At 51.7% G+C, this 16474-nt stretch overlaps 1 protein-coding gene across 2 annotated transcripts; it reads left to right on the forward strand.

Moving 5' to 3' along the window:
* The first annotated feature begins 1270 nt into the window (after positions 1 to 1270).
* GFI1 (growth factor independent 1 transcriptional repressor) lies at positions 1271 to 13006 on the forward strand. 2 transcript variants are annotated; one of them, XM_036103378.2, is made up of 7 exons: positions 1271 to 1355; positions 3724 to 3930; positions 4242 to 4424; positions 6193 to 6680; positions 6791 to 6928; positions 7966 to 8131; positions 11407 to 13006. In XM_036103378.2, the coding sequence occupies exons 2-7, from the start codon at positions 3816 to 3818 to the stop codon at positions 11583 to 11585; spliced, it is 1269 nt and encodes a 422-aa protein (XP_035959271.2). In that variant the 5' UTR covers positions 1271 to 1355; positions 3724 to 3815; the 3' UTR covers positions 11586 to 13006. The 2 variants fall into 2 exon arrangements, with proteins under 2 accessions (XP_035959271.2, XP_035959270.2); XM_036103377.2 differs by lacking the exon at positions 1271 to 1355 and adding an exon at positions 3516 to 3579.
* The last annotated feature ends 3468 nt before the right edge of the window (positions 13007 to 16474 follow it).

Genomic DNA, 16474 nt, shown 5'->3' on the forward strand with positions numbered 1-16474 from the left:
CCGTCAGGAAAGGGTTCAGGTTTAAGCATACACAACAGGCCACACTCTATGGATCATGGCAGACATCTAGCGTTGGAAGTTGCTGCATTTGTTTATTTATGGGTGAGGCTTACATTTTTCCCCCTGTTCTATTAATAGAATTACTTAACTCCATTCATTCATTTACTCAGTCCACAGACGTTTCTTAAAGCGTACCAGGGAGATAACAGTGAAGATCCGTGCCTACCCTCAAGGAACACACAATCCGAGCGAAGATTTACTCTTCAATAGTCGTCGGGGTGGTGCCTTTATGGCGCTGTATCGCTCCTCTCAGGACCAGGTGCCTGAGGTACCGCTCTCCCGGGCTGGCCCGGGCAGGGCGGGGTCAGCCGAGCCGCCGCCGCCGCTGCCCCCGCCGCTGCCCCCGCGCTCTCCCTCCCGCGCAGTCTTTAATTTCGCAGCTCCGACCACCGGAAATTAGCCGCGGGCGGAGGGGACCCGGCAGAGCGCGGGTGAGCACGGCGTGGGGAGGGCGCGCCCGCCAGCCTAGCCGGGCGCCCGCGGGACGCGCCGCCAGCGCCCTCTCCGCCGGGGGCTCGGCGCTCGCCCACCTCTTCCAAATTTAACCATTACCTAAATCCGAAGGGAAATGAGCAAACCTCTCGGATTGGGTGTCAAGGTATTTTCAGCCTTGTTGGGCGTATTTATCCCGAAGTGTTTCCACAACAAGCTATTTCGGGGCAGCGGGGCAGGTTTCGCTCTGCGGACGCCGCGGCCACTCGCCGGGCTCCAGGCCGGCGACACCGCTGGCGGGTGGTGATTCACGGCCCCGACCAGGGGGCGGCACTGCCCAAGCAGGCGGCGGGGTTGGGGTGGGGGTGGAGGCGTCCCGGGCCACAGGGGCGGGGAGACCTCCTCCGAGCTGGCGCTCCCACTCCCCGGCGCTCCAGTCAATCTGTGTCCTGAATCTGTGACTTCTTCTCGCTGCGGAAGTCTCCCAAGAGCCAAGAATGGTTCATTTTCTTTTGAGTCATTTCTAGTGCCTGGGTCTTGGGCCCTCCGGGTCTCCCCACGCCCCGCAGTCCCACAGAGCAAAAACGCCGAGGACCTCCTGGGAGGGCGGCTGAAAAGGCCGGGCCCCCTGTCCGCCTCCTAGCCCCTTGCGCAAAGGAGCGCGCCCAGACTGGGGGTTGGGGGGGCAGGTCTGAGAGGGCTAAGAGAGCTACTCCTTAACGCTCAGGAAGTGAAGCTTGTGGTTTTGGGGGCTGAGCTCGGAAGGAGATTAAAAAAAGAGAGAGAGAGACAGCGCAGTCTCTCCCGAAAGCAACTCAGTTTGAAAACTCTCGAAGCGCAGTGCCCGCGCCCTGACCCCGCAGGTAGGTCTGTTGCGCCTGTTCTACGCCTGCCCCCCTGGTGGGGGCGGCCGCGGGGACTAACGGGGCAGCGCCACTGCGGGGGCGACCAGAGGGCGCTGCCGGGATCCCCCCCGGCTGCTGGCCCCTGTGCGGGAGCCCCGAGAACCCTATCCGCAAGGGATTTTGGCGCAGGGGAGCAGGATTCATCCGGGAAGGAAACATCTGGTGGGGAGGCGGCGGCAGCTGGGCTCAGGAGGCTGCCCGTCGGCGCCTCCACTCCCGCCTTCCCGGGCCCAGACCGTGAAGAGAGGCCCCAGGCCGCGTGCGCTGGGGGGCGCCCCGCCCTCCCGCCGCCAGCTGCTGCGCCAGGTAGCCTTCCCACGCGCTCAGCCCTCGTCCCTACCACCCCCAACCCATTCCGCTCTCCCAGGATCGGGCCGGGCCAGCCAGCAGGAGAGAGAGGCGCGGGGCTCGGCCTGGGTGGAGAGGACGCCTCGGTGCCCTCCTGATTCCGCGCGGTCCCAGCCAGCAGAGGCTCAGCGCCCGCGCGGACAGTTCCCCATCTGTCCCCACCTCCGCCCGACTTCGCGCCGACGCAGACCCAAGCCTCACGAGGGTCCTCGAGACCGTTTCACCCCGTATTCCTTTACCTCTGAGTTTCATGGCTGTCTAAGGAATTCGTTTTTACGTTTGTGGTGTCTAATTATACGGCGCAAGTGGCGGCGCAAGCAGAGGCCCAGGGAAAACTGTGGTGGCAGAACTGCGTCCTGGGGCAGCCCCAGCACCTCCAAACCTCCGACCTTAGGGGCGGACTCAGACGGGGGCAGGTGGCACCCTCACTCCTAGGGGCCTTCTGGCTCTTAGGACTCCTGAAAGGTCTCCTGAGATTCCGCTACATGCCCCAGCCGTCTTTTCTCCCGAGCCTATCCCCGCTCCACCCCCAGGGAGGGGGACACAGTGGGACGTGGAATGCCCTCTAGGGAACCAGTCCCTGAGAACTCGTTTTGAGCTCGGAGCGCCAACGAGCAGTCTTAGTGTCCTGCATCCTGCCCTGAGAGCCACGCAGCTCCTAATCTGGCAGCCTAAGCCTCGCGAAGGCCAAGGACGAGGGTCTTGCTCCGGCCCGTGGTCCCCCAGCACACTTGTTCCTGAACTAGACAAGACCATGGAGAGCTGCTGTGCCCGAAGAGCCTGCAGCTCCCGTGTGAACCTGACCTCCATCGAGAGGAAGGCAAATTCGTTTTCCCCAGACCGAGTAGCCCGTCTGGTTCCGCCCCCAGCAGCCCCGCGCCGAGCTGGAGGCGCTGCCCCGCCTCACGGCCGGGCTCAGGTTTCGACCCCGGGATTAGGTGAACTGATTGGGGGTTAATGAGAACGGCGCCGCGGGCAGCTAGCTCCCTCCCGCGCCTGGACCCCCGCGCTCTGGCCGCGGCAGAGCACCCTGCGCTCTCCGCGTCCGCTAAACTGTTGGTTCTCCGCGGACTCCAGCCACAGCGCAGTTCACAGCCAGCGCGCGCGAATGGGGCTCGACTTCCCCTAAACAAGGTTTTCGGTGAGCAGAACGAAAAGTGCTTTTTCCCAGGACTTGGTTTCCGAGGTTAGGTCTCCATGGTCTGGGGTGTCTTGCCCCAGACTTTGCCTGCCTCCGCCGCACTTGCGTCTCCAGACCAACTTTTTCCTCGCGTGAGGCACGAGTGAGGGGCGAGGGAGATCACCGGGATGCGAGTTCCACCAGGGGCCGGGGTCGGTCCTCTGTCATACCCCCTCCCACCACCTTCCTGTTCCTCTTCTCTCCTGCCTTTCTTTCTCCAGCTTCTGCTGCCCTCAGCTCCTCTGCTGCTGTCACCCGACCCTGCTCCTCAGCCTGCCTAGTGCGCCCCTCCCCTCCCACCCCCCTCCAGTTTCTAGCGGGCTCCAGAAGGGCTTGGCTCCTAGCCCCTTCCCGGTCCTCGAGCGCGAACACATCCCTCGGCCTTAAACTGATCAGCGCGTCCCTGCCCTCTTCCCCAGCCCGAAAACAGGGCCAGGCAGGCAGTGAGTGGTCGAGCGGGGGTAACTGGCCAGTTGGGGACATCGGCTCTCCGGAGAGTTTGATTGCCAGAGCGAGTTTTGCGAGGGAAGGGGAGGGGCCAAGGGGTGTGGGCAGGGCAGAAGGAAGAGGCCTGAGCCTGGGCCCCGGGACGGGTTTTACCGCTCAGCTGTGGCGGCGGCGGCGGGCTCGCGCCACCTGTCCGAGTGCCACCTGGTGAGCGCGGCGCAGCGGGGCAAAGCCCCTCCTCCTGCGGGCCTTCCTCCCTCCTCCCGGCCGGAGCTCTCTCTCCACCCGGCTGCCCAGTCCCGGGCCCCGGAGCGTGCTGACCCGCGTTTCCACCCGGTTCTTCTCTCGCAGGTCTCCGCCTGGCTGGGGCTGAGCAAGCGCTCCGGGTAACAGTGGGCTGACTGCGGCTCCAGGGAGCGGAGTGGAGAGCGCGCCCGACCACCATGCCGCGTTCGTTCCTTGTCAAGAGCAAGAAGGCTCACAGTTACCACCAGCCGCGCTCCCCGGGACGCGACTATTCCCTCCGCCTGGAGAATGTCCTGGCGCCAGGCGGAGCAGGTACAGAGTGCGCGGGGGCCAGGCGGGGCTCCCAGGGATGTAGATTCTGAGCCCCGCCACACCATCCCCCAGGAACCCGGCAGGGAGACCCTGATGCCCTCTTTGCTGCCTTTTCTGTTTCCTACCGTCCGGGTCCCTTCCGGGCTTGTCGCCTAGGTGCCACAGCCTCTTTGCTCCCGCCCTCGGATCCGGAAGGGTTCCCAGCCAGGTCTGGGAAAAGGGGAGGACGCCAGGGTGCCACGGTCTGGGGGGCGCCACTTCAGAACCCAATCAGGCCCAGCCTGAGCTCCTATCCTCCCTCCTCTCCGCAGACAGCACCTCGAGCGCAGATGGGGCGAAGACAGAGCCCCGGCGTCGTCTGTCCCCCGAGTCACAGTTGACCGAGGTTCCAGAGAGATCCTCCGCATCCCCGGGCAGCTGTGAGGGCAGCGTCTGCGACCGGAGCTCAGAGTTTGAGGACTTCTGGAGGCCTCCGTCGCCCTCTGTGTCTCCAGGTAGGAACCCGTTGGGAGCTCTGGGGCCGAGGCGGCAAGGAATAAACTGAGGCGGCTTTGGGTGGAGAAATGCTAAATGGATGGCAGAGAGTCTTTCCGAGAGGAGAGCGCTTGTTTATGGGGTAAGGGGGCCCATGGGGGAGGCATCTGGCTTTGAACCGGGACTGAGTTAGCCTGTTCGCAGGGTCTGCTGCTTGGATCCGAGGCGGCTGGACCCGGCTTGTTCATTCGTTAAGATTCGTTTGGCAGAGATGGTGGGTGAGAGAAAATAAATGAGTCGTCTTGACCGACAGCAACCTCGACATTTCGTTTTCTCATCAGCTCACTGTTTAGAAAGAGCTGGGATCCCCAAAATCAGACCTCCGAGTCTCAAACGGAGACCTGGTCAGTCTTTAAAACTTCCTCTGGCTCCCGCAGCAACGGTCCTGGCAGAGCTGGGTGCCAAGCAAGAGGGACGGGTGGGGCTGAAAATCTCTGCCCTCCTCTGACTCTTCGTAGGCGCGGATTGGGGGGCCTGTTTCAGTTTTCGTTTTGCTGGGTTGGCCTAGTCTTGGGGACCAGTCCGTGGGCTTAATTTCCAGACAGCAATTGAGGTTTGCGAAAACGTTGGGTGGGAGCAAGCCTTGGTTTTTGGCCAGGGAAGGAGAACGCAAACTAGCCGGATTCTGCCAAGTGCCTGTTATTTCCAGATTGCATTCACTAGTTTTAAAAGACAGCCCCAACCCCATCCCACACTCAGTGCGTTGACTTGGCTAAAGCCATAACTCCAGCGAGTGTGTCTGGGAGCCTGCGAGTGGGGGATTCTTCTAGGCTGTGCAGGACACGGCCCTGCAAGACTGGGTGCTTCCGGAATCTCTCCGACTGAAACTTGGGGTGCAGCCTGTCACTGAAACGGTTAGCCTGGAGTGTAGGGTGGGAACAGATTTGTAAATCCGTATGCAAATGGAGAAAGGATACGTTGGGTATTTGGTTTTAGCAAAATTTACGTTGTGCAGGGGGTGCAGAAGGCCACGAATATGGGAAAGCCATGTCCCTGGCAGGTGGTGGCTAAACCTTAATGAAAAATTTGGATTTTTCCCCCCATAAAACTATGACAGGAATGAGTATAGGAGTATTTGGCAGGCAGTTCAAGCTCCAAACCCTCTTCCCACTGCCCCTTTGCTACCTGCACTGGCTATTTAATAACTGTTAGGAATGTTAACACCTTCCCGGTTTTTTTTCAAACAGATGTCTTCGGTAGGCCAGGCCGCATCTTATTGGTCCTTTCCCCTCCCTCCTTATCTATCCCGGAAAGAAAAAGGACGGAGTGGGGAACCTGTAGGGGCCGGGAGAGGTTGGCACTGGGCGCTGGGCCCTCTGCGCAGGAGCGCTGTCCAGACCTTAACTGTGGCCACGTTCTCCCGCTTAGCTCAGCTCAGAACATTTCTTCAGCACAGACAGCTTGGCGCGCTTTTCTCTGCGGGACCGCGAAGTGCTCGGGTCCCGCCAGAAAGGACCTTCTTAACGTCGTTTCCGCTGCCCTGGCGCCAAATTTACCCATCTCCTCGACCGATGTCATTTTAATTATCCGTTCGCCGCCCTGCCGCCTCCAGTGATCCTCGAGGCCCCAGAGACCGGGTCCGCGTTTTATCCCGGGGGCGTCATGGCACCTAGTGCGGCGTCTGGCGCACGGAGGACTCCACCAGCGCCGGGCGACTGGCAGACGCCGCCGGGCGCCCTCCGCCCCGCCGTCTGAAGCCTAACCGGACGCCCCCTTGTGCCTCCACAGCCTCGGAGAAGTCGGCGTGCCCTTCGCTGGACGAAGCCCAGCCGTTGCCCCTCCCCTTCAAGCCGTACTCTTGGAGCGGCCTGGCGGGTTCTGACCTGCGGCACTTGGTGCACAGCTACCGGCCGTGCGCGGCCCTGGAGCGCGGCGCCGGCCTGGGCCTCTTCTGCGAGCGCGCCCCGGAGCCAGGCCACCCCGCGGCGCTCTACGGCCCCGAGCGGGCTGCGGGCGGCGCGGGGGCCGGGGCGCCCGGGGGAGGCAGCGCAGGAGGTGGCGCTGCGGGCGGCGCGGGCCTGGGGCTCTACGGCGACTTCGGGCCCGCGGCGGCGGGGCTGTACGAGCGGCCGACGGCGGCGGCGGGAGGGCTGTATGCGGAGCGCGGCCACGGGCTGCACGCGGACAAGGGCGCCGGCGTCAAGGTGGAGTCGGAGCTGCTGTGCACCCGCCTGCTACTGGGCGGCGGCTCCTACAAGTGCATCAAGTGCAGCAAGGTGAGGCTCCCGCGCGTCTGGCTTCGTCGGCCCCGCGCCCGCGCCCGCGCCCCCGGCCCACGCCCCTTGGCCCCTCTCAGCGGCCTTCTCCCCGGCCCCACCCGCCTCAGGTGTTCTCCACGCCGCACGGGCTCGAGGTGCACGTGCGCAGGTCCCACAGCGGCACGAGACCCTTTGCGTGCGAAATGTGCGGCAAGACCTTCGGGCACGCGGTGAGCCTGGAGCAGCATAAAGCCGTGCACTCGCAGGTAAGCGCGGGGCGTATGGCCGCGCGCGCCCCTGTTCAGGTTTTCACATTCGGGGATGTTCTGCTTGTCTGTGCAGCACCGGCCACTCCTCCTGGCAGCTTTTCCCTTGGGCTTCACCGGATTGCCCCCAGTCTCCTCCACCATGTCCCTTTGCCCAGATGTAGGTGTGTACGGAAAGGTGGCCGGCTCAGGCTTCGAGGCAGCCCTAGAGTTTGGTGTCACATCATTGTAAGCCTCCAGAGGGTGATCCAGATCATTACTTTGGGTTTGAGGAGGGTTTCTATGCGCCCTTGTTGCTGATATATCAGATTTATTAGCTCTGGTTTTTTTTGCCTCACTTCTTTTCACCAAATGGCTGTCACTTCATCTGTATTGACCCCTCCCAACTGAAAGGAAGGGATGTCAGCTCATTGAGAGCATCCAGGAGCATATTTGTCCTGCTGTTATTTCATGCATTTCTTTATTAGTATTTGTTGTCCAACTTCCAGCTGCTAGGCTCTTGAGAATCCTGTAACACAGCAGGTCCCTGACAGGATGCCCCCACGGAATTTTTCAGTTTAGCTGAGTGACGAGGGTAGATAAGCAATTAAGTACACAAGTAACTATGACAAGTGAATGCTTACTTACAGAAACTTATTTACTAAAAAGAGTACCATTCTCCAATCTCTCTCAACAAGGGCTAGAGGGCGCGGTGGTCTCAAGTGACTGAAGTCTAAGCCTCCTGTTGAGGAGGGTGGAGAAGTGTTTGTAAATGGGTGTCAAAAAAGCAGGGTGGGGATACGTTTTTGCCATGGGGTGTGGAGGGTTGTGGGTGAAAAGTGTTTGGGTAGAAAAAGTGTTAAAGGGGAAGAGGCTGGGGTGGGGAGGGTGGAGGTTGGAAATAAATCTGGAGCCAGGGATGATGGGGCAGGCTAAGTGGAAGGGGAGCCTGAAGGAAGGGGGAGCCCTGGTTTGGGGGATTTTATGGTCGGGTTGGTGGTGAAGAAGACGGCAGCCTACATGACTACAATAGGGATGCCACATCTTTCTATCCACAGGAACGCAGCTTTGACTGTAAGATCTGTGGCAAGAGCTTCAAGAGGTCATCTACGCTGTCTACACACTTGCTCATCCACTCAGACACCCGGCCCTACCCTTGTCAGTACTGTGGCAAGAGATTCCACCAGAAGTCAGACATGAAGAAACACACCTTCATCCACACTGGTAAGCTGAAAGCCCTTGGTTTGTCCGAAAACACCTGGGGAAGGCTGGCGTGGAAGAGCATTCTTCTTCCTCCTGAGGCCAATATAATTCACCTTTGCTCTGATATTCTGGCTACAGAGTGAGTGGTAGATGAGGCCTTCTAGATGGAGTTAATCACTGCAGTGTGTTCAAGAAAACAAGGAGGCAGATTCTCTTAGATTCATTTACATACAAGGTTCTCCCCAGAGGGGCCTCGGTGTGGGGCTGCATTTGAAGAACCACTCAGCTGGCCAACCTCAGGTTCTCTATCTTTGCAAAGACTATTTTCCTCTAGTTTAGCTGCTGCTCCAACTGCTGCCTGCTCTGGGTGAACTACTAAGCTCCAGAGAGTGAGCTCTTTCTCCAGGGCTCCCACCCAGCCTTTTAGGGAAGCAGGAAGCCTTATGTGTGGTCTCTTGGCTGCATTTCTTGCTGTCTAAGAGCTTATTCTGATTGAGGAGGAAAAAACAATGGTAAATATTACTAAGCTGTCTGCTAAGCACTTTTTAAATGCATTATCTCATTTTATGTTCACAAGAACTCTGGGAGGTAGAGACTATTCCTTATCCCCATTCTAGAGATGAGGCAAGTGAGGCACAGAAGGGTCAGGTAACCTGTCCAGGGACCTGATAGCAAGCAACAGGGCCAGGACTTAAATTCAGGTCTTCCTGACTTCAAATGTCTATTATCTTGACCACTGTTTACTGTATTCTATTTTCAGAGTCATGAGGGTTGGTAGATGTAGAAAGCTTCTATTCACTTACTGCCCTTTTCAAAATATCAGCAAGTTCATGCCATAATAATGGTAACTCTTCACCTATTATAATACTTCATAATTTACAAACTGCTTTCAAACCTATCCCTTCTTAAAAAAAATCTATCCCCCCCTTTTTTTTAAAGATTTTAGTTATTTATTTGAGAGAGAGATAAAGAGGGCATGAGTGGGAGGGGCAGAGGGAGAGGGACAAGGAGACTCCCCGCTGAGCCAGACATGGGGCTTGATCCCAGGACCTTGAGATCATGACCTGAGTCAGACGCTTAACTGACTGAGCCACGCAGGCGCCCCATCCCTTCTTTTGATCCTCACTGCCTCCCCAGTAAGTAGCCTTAGGGTGATGAAACTCAGGGTGATGAAATGATTTACCGAAGATCAGACTGAGAGTAAATCTTGGGGCCATGGAATGCTCTGGATTCCAATCCTGGGATCTTTACCTAACATTTTGATTATATATCGGTGGCAGTTTTAATGCCAGGAGCAGTCTCTTTAATAGTAAATAAGACATGTACAAGAGACCCAGAATTCTGACTATTTTATTCCAGAATATGAATACTGATTTAAAACAAATTTCAGTGTGTTCCAAACATCTACCTTTGATGCTTATAAATATGTTTGGGCAGTGTAAACCCCCTTCAGAAAACCCAGAAAAATATCCTACTTTAATCATGACCCCTTACCTGAAATTTCCGTTAACTCACTCCTTTTGAGTAAAGGTATTCAAGACCCTTACCAAAATGCAACTAGGATTTTTTTTTTACTTTTTTAAAAAAAGATTTTATTTAGGGGCGCCTGGGTGGCTCAGTCGTTAAGCGTCTGCCTTCGGCTCAGGTCATGATCCCAGAGTCCTGGGATCGAGCCCCGCATCGGGCTCTCTGCTCAGCGGGGAGCCTGCTTCTCCCTCTCCCACTCTGCCTGATGTGTTCCCTCTCTCACTGTCGCTCTCTGTCAAATAAATAAATAAAATCTTTAAAAAAAAAAAAAAAAAAAAAAAAGATTTTATTTATTTATTTGACAGAGAGATAGAGAGAGCACAAGTAGGCAGAGCGGCAAGCGGAGGGAGAGGGAGAAGCAGGCTTTCTGCTGAGCAGGGAGCATGATGCAGGGCTCGATCCCAGGACCCTGGGATCATGACCTGAGCTGAAGACAGACGGTTAACCGACTGAGCCACCCAGGCCCAAAATGCAACTAGGATCTTGACTGAATGAAACATTAAGTCTTTATCAAACATTCACATCATAGCTAGAATTTGTTTCTCAGATTTATTTGACCCTAAAGGGATAGGCTAAATTTTGATGGGTGGTTCCTTATTAAAGAAATCTGAAGCATGAAGACAGAAAGGGGTGCAGCAGAGGGACAGAAGTTTCCTCAAAAACAAACCTCATCTATTTTGTGCACTTTTCCAAGACCAAGCCCTGACAATAATTACATGCTGAGGCTCTTTGGAAATTCATGTTATTTACCCAAATATTAAACAGCACATGAATTGGGGAGAAGACAAAACTTGCTTTTCTTTTTTTTTTTTTTAAGATTTTTATTTATTTACAGGGGTCCCAGTCTAGAACTTAGAAAAGTAGAGGTAAAAGATATTTTTTCTCCTCTACAAGGTTATAAAAAGAAGGAAACAACCAGCAACACTGAAAAAGATATTTATTTGGGAGAGAAAGAGAGAGAGAGAGCGTGTGGGGAGGGAGAGGAAAAGGGAAAGAATCTCAAGCAGACTCTGTGTTGAGGACAGAGCCTGACAGAGGGCTGGATCTCACAACCCTGAGATCATGACCTGAGCCAAAACCAAGAGTCGGACACTCAACCAACTAAGCCACCCAGGCGCCCCTGACACTTTTTCTCTTTGTTACTTATTAATTTATGGTGAAGACTTGCAAGGATATAAAGAATCCTTATAAAAAGAAAATAAAATCAAGTTGGAAAGGATCCGCTATTTAAGAAATACTTTGTGACCCAAATGTGGAGTTTTAAAAATAAGACTTTGAGACATGTCTATGCTTCAGATACATTCTATTGTCCTTCAAAAGCAAGAAAGAAGGCAGGCTCACTGGTCCATACAAACCAACACCCACTTGGAAACTCAGATTTGAAAACTTCCTCTGAATTAGAGCAGAGTCACATGGCCCCCACCCCCACATTGAACATCTGCTGTGGGAGCTCTCTGCTTCTAAAGTCAGGGGTGTCTTGCCAGGGTGGATTCAGCTGTGAGTCTGGGCACGTGGCCTTTGCTGTTTCCGTTTAGCAGGAAACGGTTTGAGGCCTTTTGCTGGGAACCCCCACTCAGAAAGTCTCCCTTTCACTTGGTGCACCCATGACTTCCCAGGACTTGCGTTGCAACACGTCACCCTCCAAGTTGCTTGAAGGCCTTAGACTGTGGTGCAGCCAGCTGCTGCCAAGAGCATGTGGGTCACAGTGAATCCCCTCTAGCTTGATCATAAGCTCATACTTCCTCCCCTCCCCTCCTCCCTCCTCGCAGGTGAGAAGCCCCACAAATGCCAGGTGTGTGGGAAGGCGTTCAGCCAGAGCTCCAACCTCATCACCCACAGCCGCAAGCACACAGGCTTCAAACCCTTTGGCTGTGACCTGTGTGGGAAGGGCTTCCAGAGGAAGGTGGACCTCAGGCGGCACCGGGAGACCCAGCATGGGCTCAAATGAAGGCCCTGACTGGCTGCAAGCAGCAGTTACACAACACTACGGAGGTCAGCCTCCCCACTTGCCACTGTCCACGTCTGACTTCTCAGGCCCTCCAATCCTGTCCAAAACTCCCAGCAGGGTGAGCCCCTCACCTTACTTCTGGGAACTGCAAGAAGCGATAAGTTACCCTTTCAAAGTTCAGCCCAGAGTGGGAACCAAATGACTCACTGGGCTTTGGACACGCCAAATAGGCTCCCCGACACCTGAAGACTCGAAGTCAAGGGGAGATCAGCTAAAATCTCGGGCCCTGCAGTTCTTCACATTCCCAGCCCTGCTCCACAGACAGGAAAGTCCTTCAGGTTTTTACCCTCCTCTTGCCCCACCCCAGATACTTGTGTGGAAGAGGAGGGGTCACCATTTACAAGGTGGACACATGCTAATGTTTTTATCTAGAATGAAAAATGAGTGTTACTTTTTTTTTCTTTCTGGGGAGTCTGTTAACCCCTTTCTATTGGGTGCTGCCTATAAATCTTGGAGGGATCAATTCTCCCACTCGAAGACTAGTTCAGAAACGGATTTGGGGAAGGAGTTTCATGCTTTTGAAATTACAAAATACACTGTCCAGCTTGCTCCAAGCAGGAGCAGAAGACGCGTGGACTTGGTGGTGAGAGGACAGGAGAGTCCTTTCTGCAGGAGGCTTGTGAAGGCTCCCTCTGAGGAGCTGGGAGGACAGAGCAACACCTCTGGACAAGATACCACCCCCTCACTCAGCAGGTGTTTGTTGACCACCAGGTTCCCAGCCTATGCTAGGTATGGGGAAGCCAGAGATTAAAGTTACGGCCCCTGCCCTTCAGAAGCTAACAGTTGCACCTCCTCCAAGTGGCTGGATCTGCTTTTTCCCTCCTAGGGAATTCAGAGAAGATGAAACAAAATCTTGACCCTTCTTTTCTGACACGTTTGGATTTTATCAAGAATAAACAACAACAACAACAAAATAGCTGAACAGATACTTCCAAGATTCATGTGTATATTCAGTTTTTTATCGTTAAGCTGATATTTTTAAGATGTCTAAGCTAGCAGGCATGTGGAGTGACCCTCCGTGTGTACTATAAAGAAGAAAAAGTGGTATTTTTACTTTGATGAGGTTTGTAAATGTTTTTAGATCTTCTGGAGTGCATTATGTTTGTTAATACATATTTATTAGAATGATGTTTTAAGTTAATAAAGTATTAAGACTCTGACCTATTGGGGCGCCTGGGTGGCTCAGTCGGTTAAGCGGCTGCCTTCAGCTCAGGTCATGATCCTGGGGTCCTGGGATCGAGCCCCACGTCCGGCTCCCTGCTTGGCGGAGAGCCTGCTTCTCCCTCTCCCTCGGCCTGCCACTCTGCCTACTTGTGCTCTCTCTCTATCTCTCTGTCAAATAAATAAATAAAATCTTTAAAAAAAAAAAGACTCTGACCTATTGCTTTTCATTTAGGCAGGGAATTGGGGAAAGACCTTTGTTTTAGTCTGTAGTGGGAGTTGGCACTGAAAGAAACTACCATGGGGTATTAAAACTAAAGCAGGCAAGCCAATATCCAGAAGAGAGTAAAATGCAATTGCTCTGATTTTCATTTGCTTTTTCCTTCTATACCTCAAAGATCCTTCTTTCTTAACAGAAAAACTAGGTATACAAAACTAAGCTCCTACCTTTTAAAGTCCCTAGTGGTCCCACATGAACATAGGTACTTCTGAGGACTTCAGGGTTGTTTTTGTGGTTTGGTTGGTTGGTGGGTGGGTTTTTGGTCTTTTTTTTTTTTATAGGCCAGAAGGCTCCCAGATAAATAAAGAAATCACAGGTCTTAGGTCCAGAAATTGAATGTTAGTCACAGCTCTGTCACCAATATATTGTGTGACTTAGACAACTTCTTTGGCTTCCCTGGTTCCAGTTTCCTTGACCATAAAATGTGGATATGGTTCTGTCATCCCAATCCAACCCGGACTATTTGATTCTGTGGAGACTGGAAGGGAGAGAAAGTATGTGATATTGGTTAGTTGCCTCACCTAAGGCAAGTCTCAATCTAAAGACGCATCAGGGGCAGTAAAAATTGGAATTTGGGTTATTTCTGGCTCTATCCCACCTGTGGGAGTTTCTTGCTGATTTGAAGCAGTCCTTTACGAGAATGAAACCAAGAATAAGGGAATAAGGTTCTGACCTAAATCCCGACTACTTGGGCTCATTCTAACGTCTCCCAGCCAAAGTATGCCTGGCTCATGGTGACCACCAGTAGATTGTCCATTTCAATTCAAATCAACTTCACACATATTGATGAGTACCTAGTATGTGCCTGGCACTGTTCTAGGTGGTAGGGACACAGCAGTGAGCACAGTGTCCTGTGGAGCTTAATTTATTGGGTCACTGCTGAATCTTCAGCTCCCAGAACAGTGCCTGGCACACAATAGGAGATCAATAGGTATTTGCTGACATAATAGGTAAATGAGCAAAGACAATAAAATCCCTGCTTCATCCTGACTGGCTCTGCTTTCTAGAAATTGAAGGAAACCAATTGAACACAGGACTCTCTGGAGTTGGTGGGTAAAGGGGCTTTGAAACTGCTTTTCTCCAGTCTCTCCAAATCTCAGTCCTTGGCTGTGCTCACCTGGTTTTCAACACCATGCCTTTCCCTGTCACTTTACTGTCATTCAAAATTTAAATTTGTTTATAATGTTTAAGATAATTTTCCTGAACTGATGAGTGAATAGGTATAGCATCTAGGAACCTCTTCCTAGTATCCTGGGAAACAAAATTCCCAATGAATAAAGATCACAAAACGTCCTTACAGAATTCACTGTGCACACTGGTTGATTATTTCCAACCTGGTTTGAAAAGTAAAGAAGTTGCATTGAGAGGTAAGTAGACTGATTGAAATCTAGTTATCTGTCCTGTCCTTCTCTTACAACATTTAGAACTTTTGGGCCATTTTCGTAATCCTTGTTTATGCTATAAATGAGAAGTTGTAATTTTGATGTTAACAGTATGCCTTTTTAGAGAAAAAAAAAATACATCTTGATATCCTCAGTTCAGAATCAAAACAAATTACTGTGACTGTTACCGTGTGAAATTTGAAGATTGCAAATATCTCTTTTAATGTTATTACTTGACTCCATTAAAAATAGATCGTGAATATTCCATGTCACATTATTCATGAGGCAGGCTCTATGCCTTTTGTCTGCCCGAGTAACAGTAGACAGGGTAACAAGAGACACCAGGGCACACCTTTGTTTCTTTCACTAAATTTTTAATAACACCTCCAGCTAGCCAGTTGGTGAAGCTCAGCTCTTGCATAAAAGTGGAAAAGCACAGCTATCTCAGAGAAGACCAACTCTTTCACTAGCTAATTTGAGTTTGCGTTCATCTACACCAGAGATGATTAAATTACCTATCAAGTGTGCCGAGCTATCAGGATTCAGGCCACGTAAAAGGTGAATTTCATCTGATTGATTTGAGACACGAATGGAACAATTGAGTTTTAAAAGCTCCGCCTTAATTAAAGGCATAGCAAAGTATCAGTCCTGGGTGAATTCTTGACTGCCATTGCCCTTGAAAATTGGGTGGCGATAGTGATTTGACCCACATCATTTTGTTGTGTGCCTGTTTGTTTAACCTGATCATTTAAAAAGAAAGAAAAGAATTTAGAGGAAGGCCTGAAAGGACTTGACTACTTTGTACTATATATTTCTAGAGAACTATTTGTTTAAATCTCTGTGGCTATATTATTTCTTTTTTTTAAGCGTATTAATATAGTTTATTAGTTCATTAGTATAACCAATAATCAAGAGCAATCAGTAGTTTTTAGTAAAACCTTGGATGCATATAATCTATGACTCAGCATGTCTATTTCTAGGTTCTCTTGTTTGTAGGGGTGAAGAATTGAAAACAACCTAAGTGTCTAGCCAATTAAGAATGGGCATGCTTTTCAAAATACTAAGCCATAAAGTAGGTACAGGCGCCAATCAGTCAGAACACGTGTCGGCCATAGACTCAAGCAGAGTCCTACCAGGGGATGGCAGGGCTCTGGGGACAGTATTTGTACAACAGGGATGGCTGTACGGTAAAGATGCCTGAGCAGTAGGCTCAAGTAATGTAGCCCAGAAGTCAAGGGTAGGGGCTCTGGATTCAACTCCTCTGGGGTTGAATTCTGGATCTGTTGCTTATTGGCTGTGAAACCTTGGGCAAATTCCTTGTCTGTTCCTTTAGTTTCGTCATTGTGTACAACAGGGGTTATAACAACACTTCCACATGGATTTGTTATGAAGATTAAGGAAGCTAATACATAAAAACTCCCAGAACACTTCCCCATTGCTTATTGAGTAAGCACTAAATATATATAGTAGGAAAATGGAAATGAATAAATAGAATGCACTGTATGTTTATATAACAGAATATCACATAGCAATTAAGATGACTGAACTTTATGCATTAACCTAATAGAGCTCAAAAAACATGTTGGATGAAAAAACCCTGCAAAAACAACTTATTTATGGATGCATATCTGAAGTTAAAATGGAAAGGTATGGACCAGGAGGATACCCACCAAACTGATATCTCTGGGGAGCCCTCGGGGTACAAAATGGATTTCAACTGTCTGATTTTTTTTTAATCTAAAAGAAAAATATTCTCAAGCAAAATGACAAAAATTCAACATTTGTTAATTCTGACTTGTGGCTAAACATTTGTAATATTCTCTGAACTTTTCTGTACTTTAAATTTCTGTTTAAAAAGACATGGAAAAATATGGGGCAAGGTGTGAGAGATCTGAGTGCTAGTACCAATTTTCCTCTAATTAACTACATGACTTTGAGCCAATCACTTAAATCTTTCAAGATCTTCGTTTCCTCCTCTGAAAAATCAAGCTAAGAATACTTTTTAC

The sequence above is a fragment of the Halichoerus grypus genome, chromosome 5 (genome assembly GCF_964656455.1).
Source record: "Halichoerus grypus chromosome 5, mHalGry1.hap1.1, whole genome shotgun sequence".
NCBI classification, from domain to species: Eukaryota; Metazoa; Chordata; class Mammalia; order Carnivora; family Phocidae; genus Halichoerus; species Halichoerus grypus.

Bases quoted from the DNA above. Each gene is read 5' to 3' on its own strand.
- GFI1 (XM_036103378.2), top strand. From the start codon at position 3,816: ATGCCGCGTTCGTTCCTTGTCAAGAGCAAGAAGGCTCACAGTTACCAC. The intron at 6,681-6,790 runs GTGAGGCTCCCG...CACCCGCCTCAG, and splicing joins AGTGCATCAAGTGCAGCAAG to GTGTTCTCCACGCCGCACGG. The intron at 8,132-11,406 runs GTAAGCTGAAAG...CCCTCCTCGCAG, and splicing joins ACACACCTTCATCCACACTG to GTGAGAAGCCCCACAAATGC.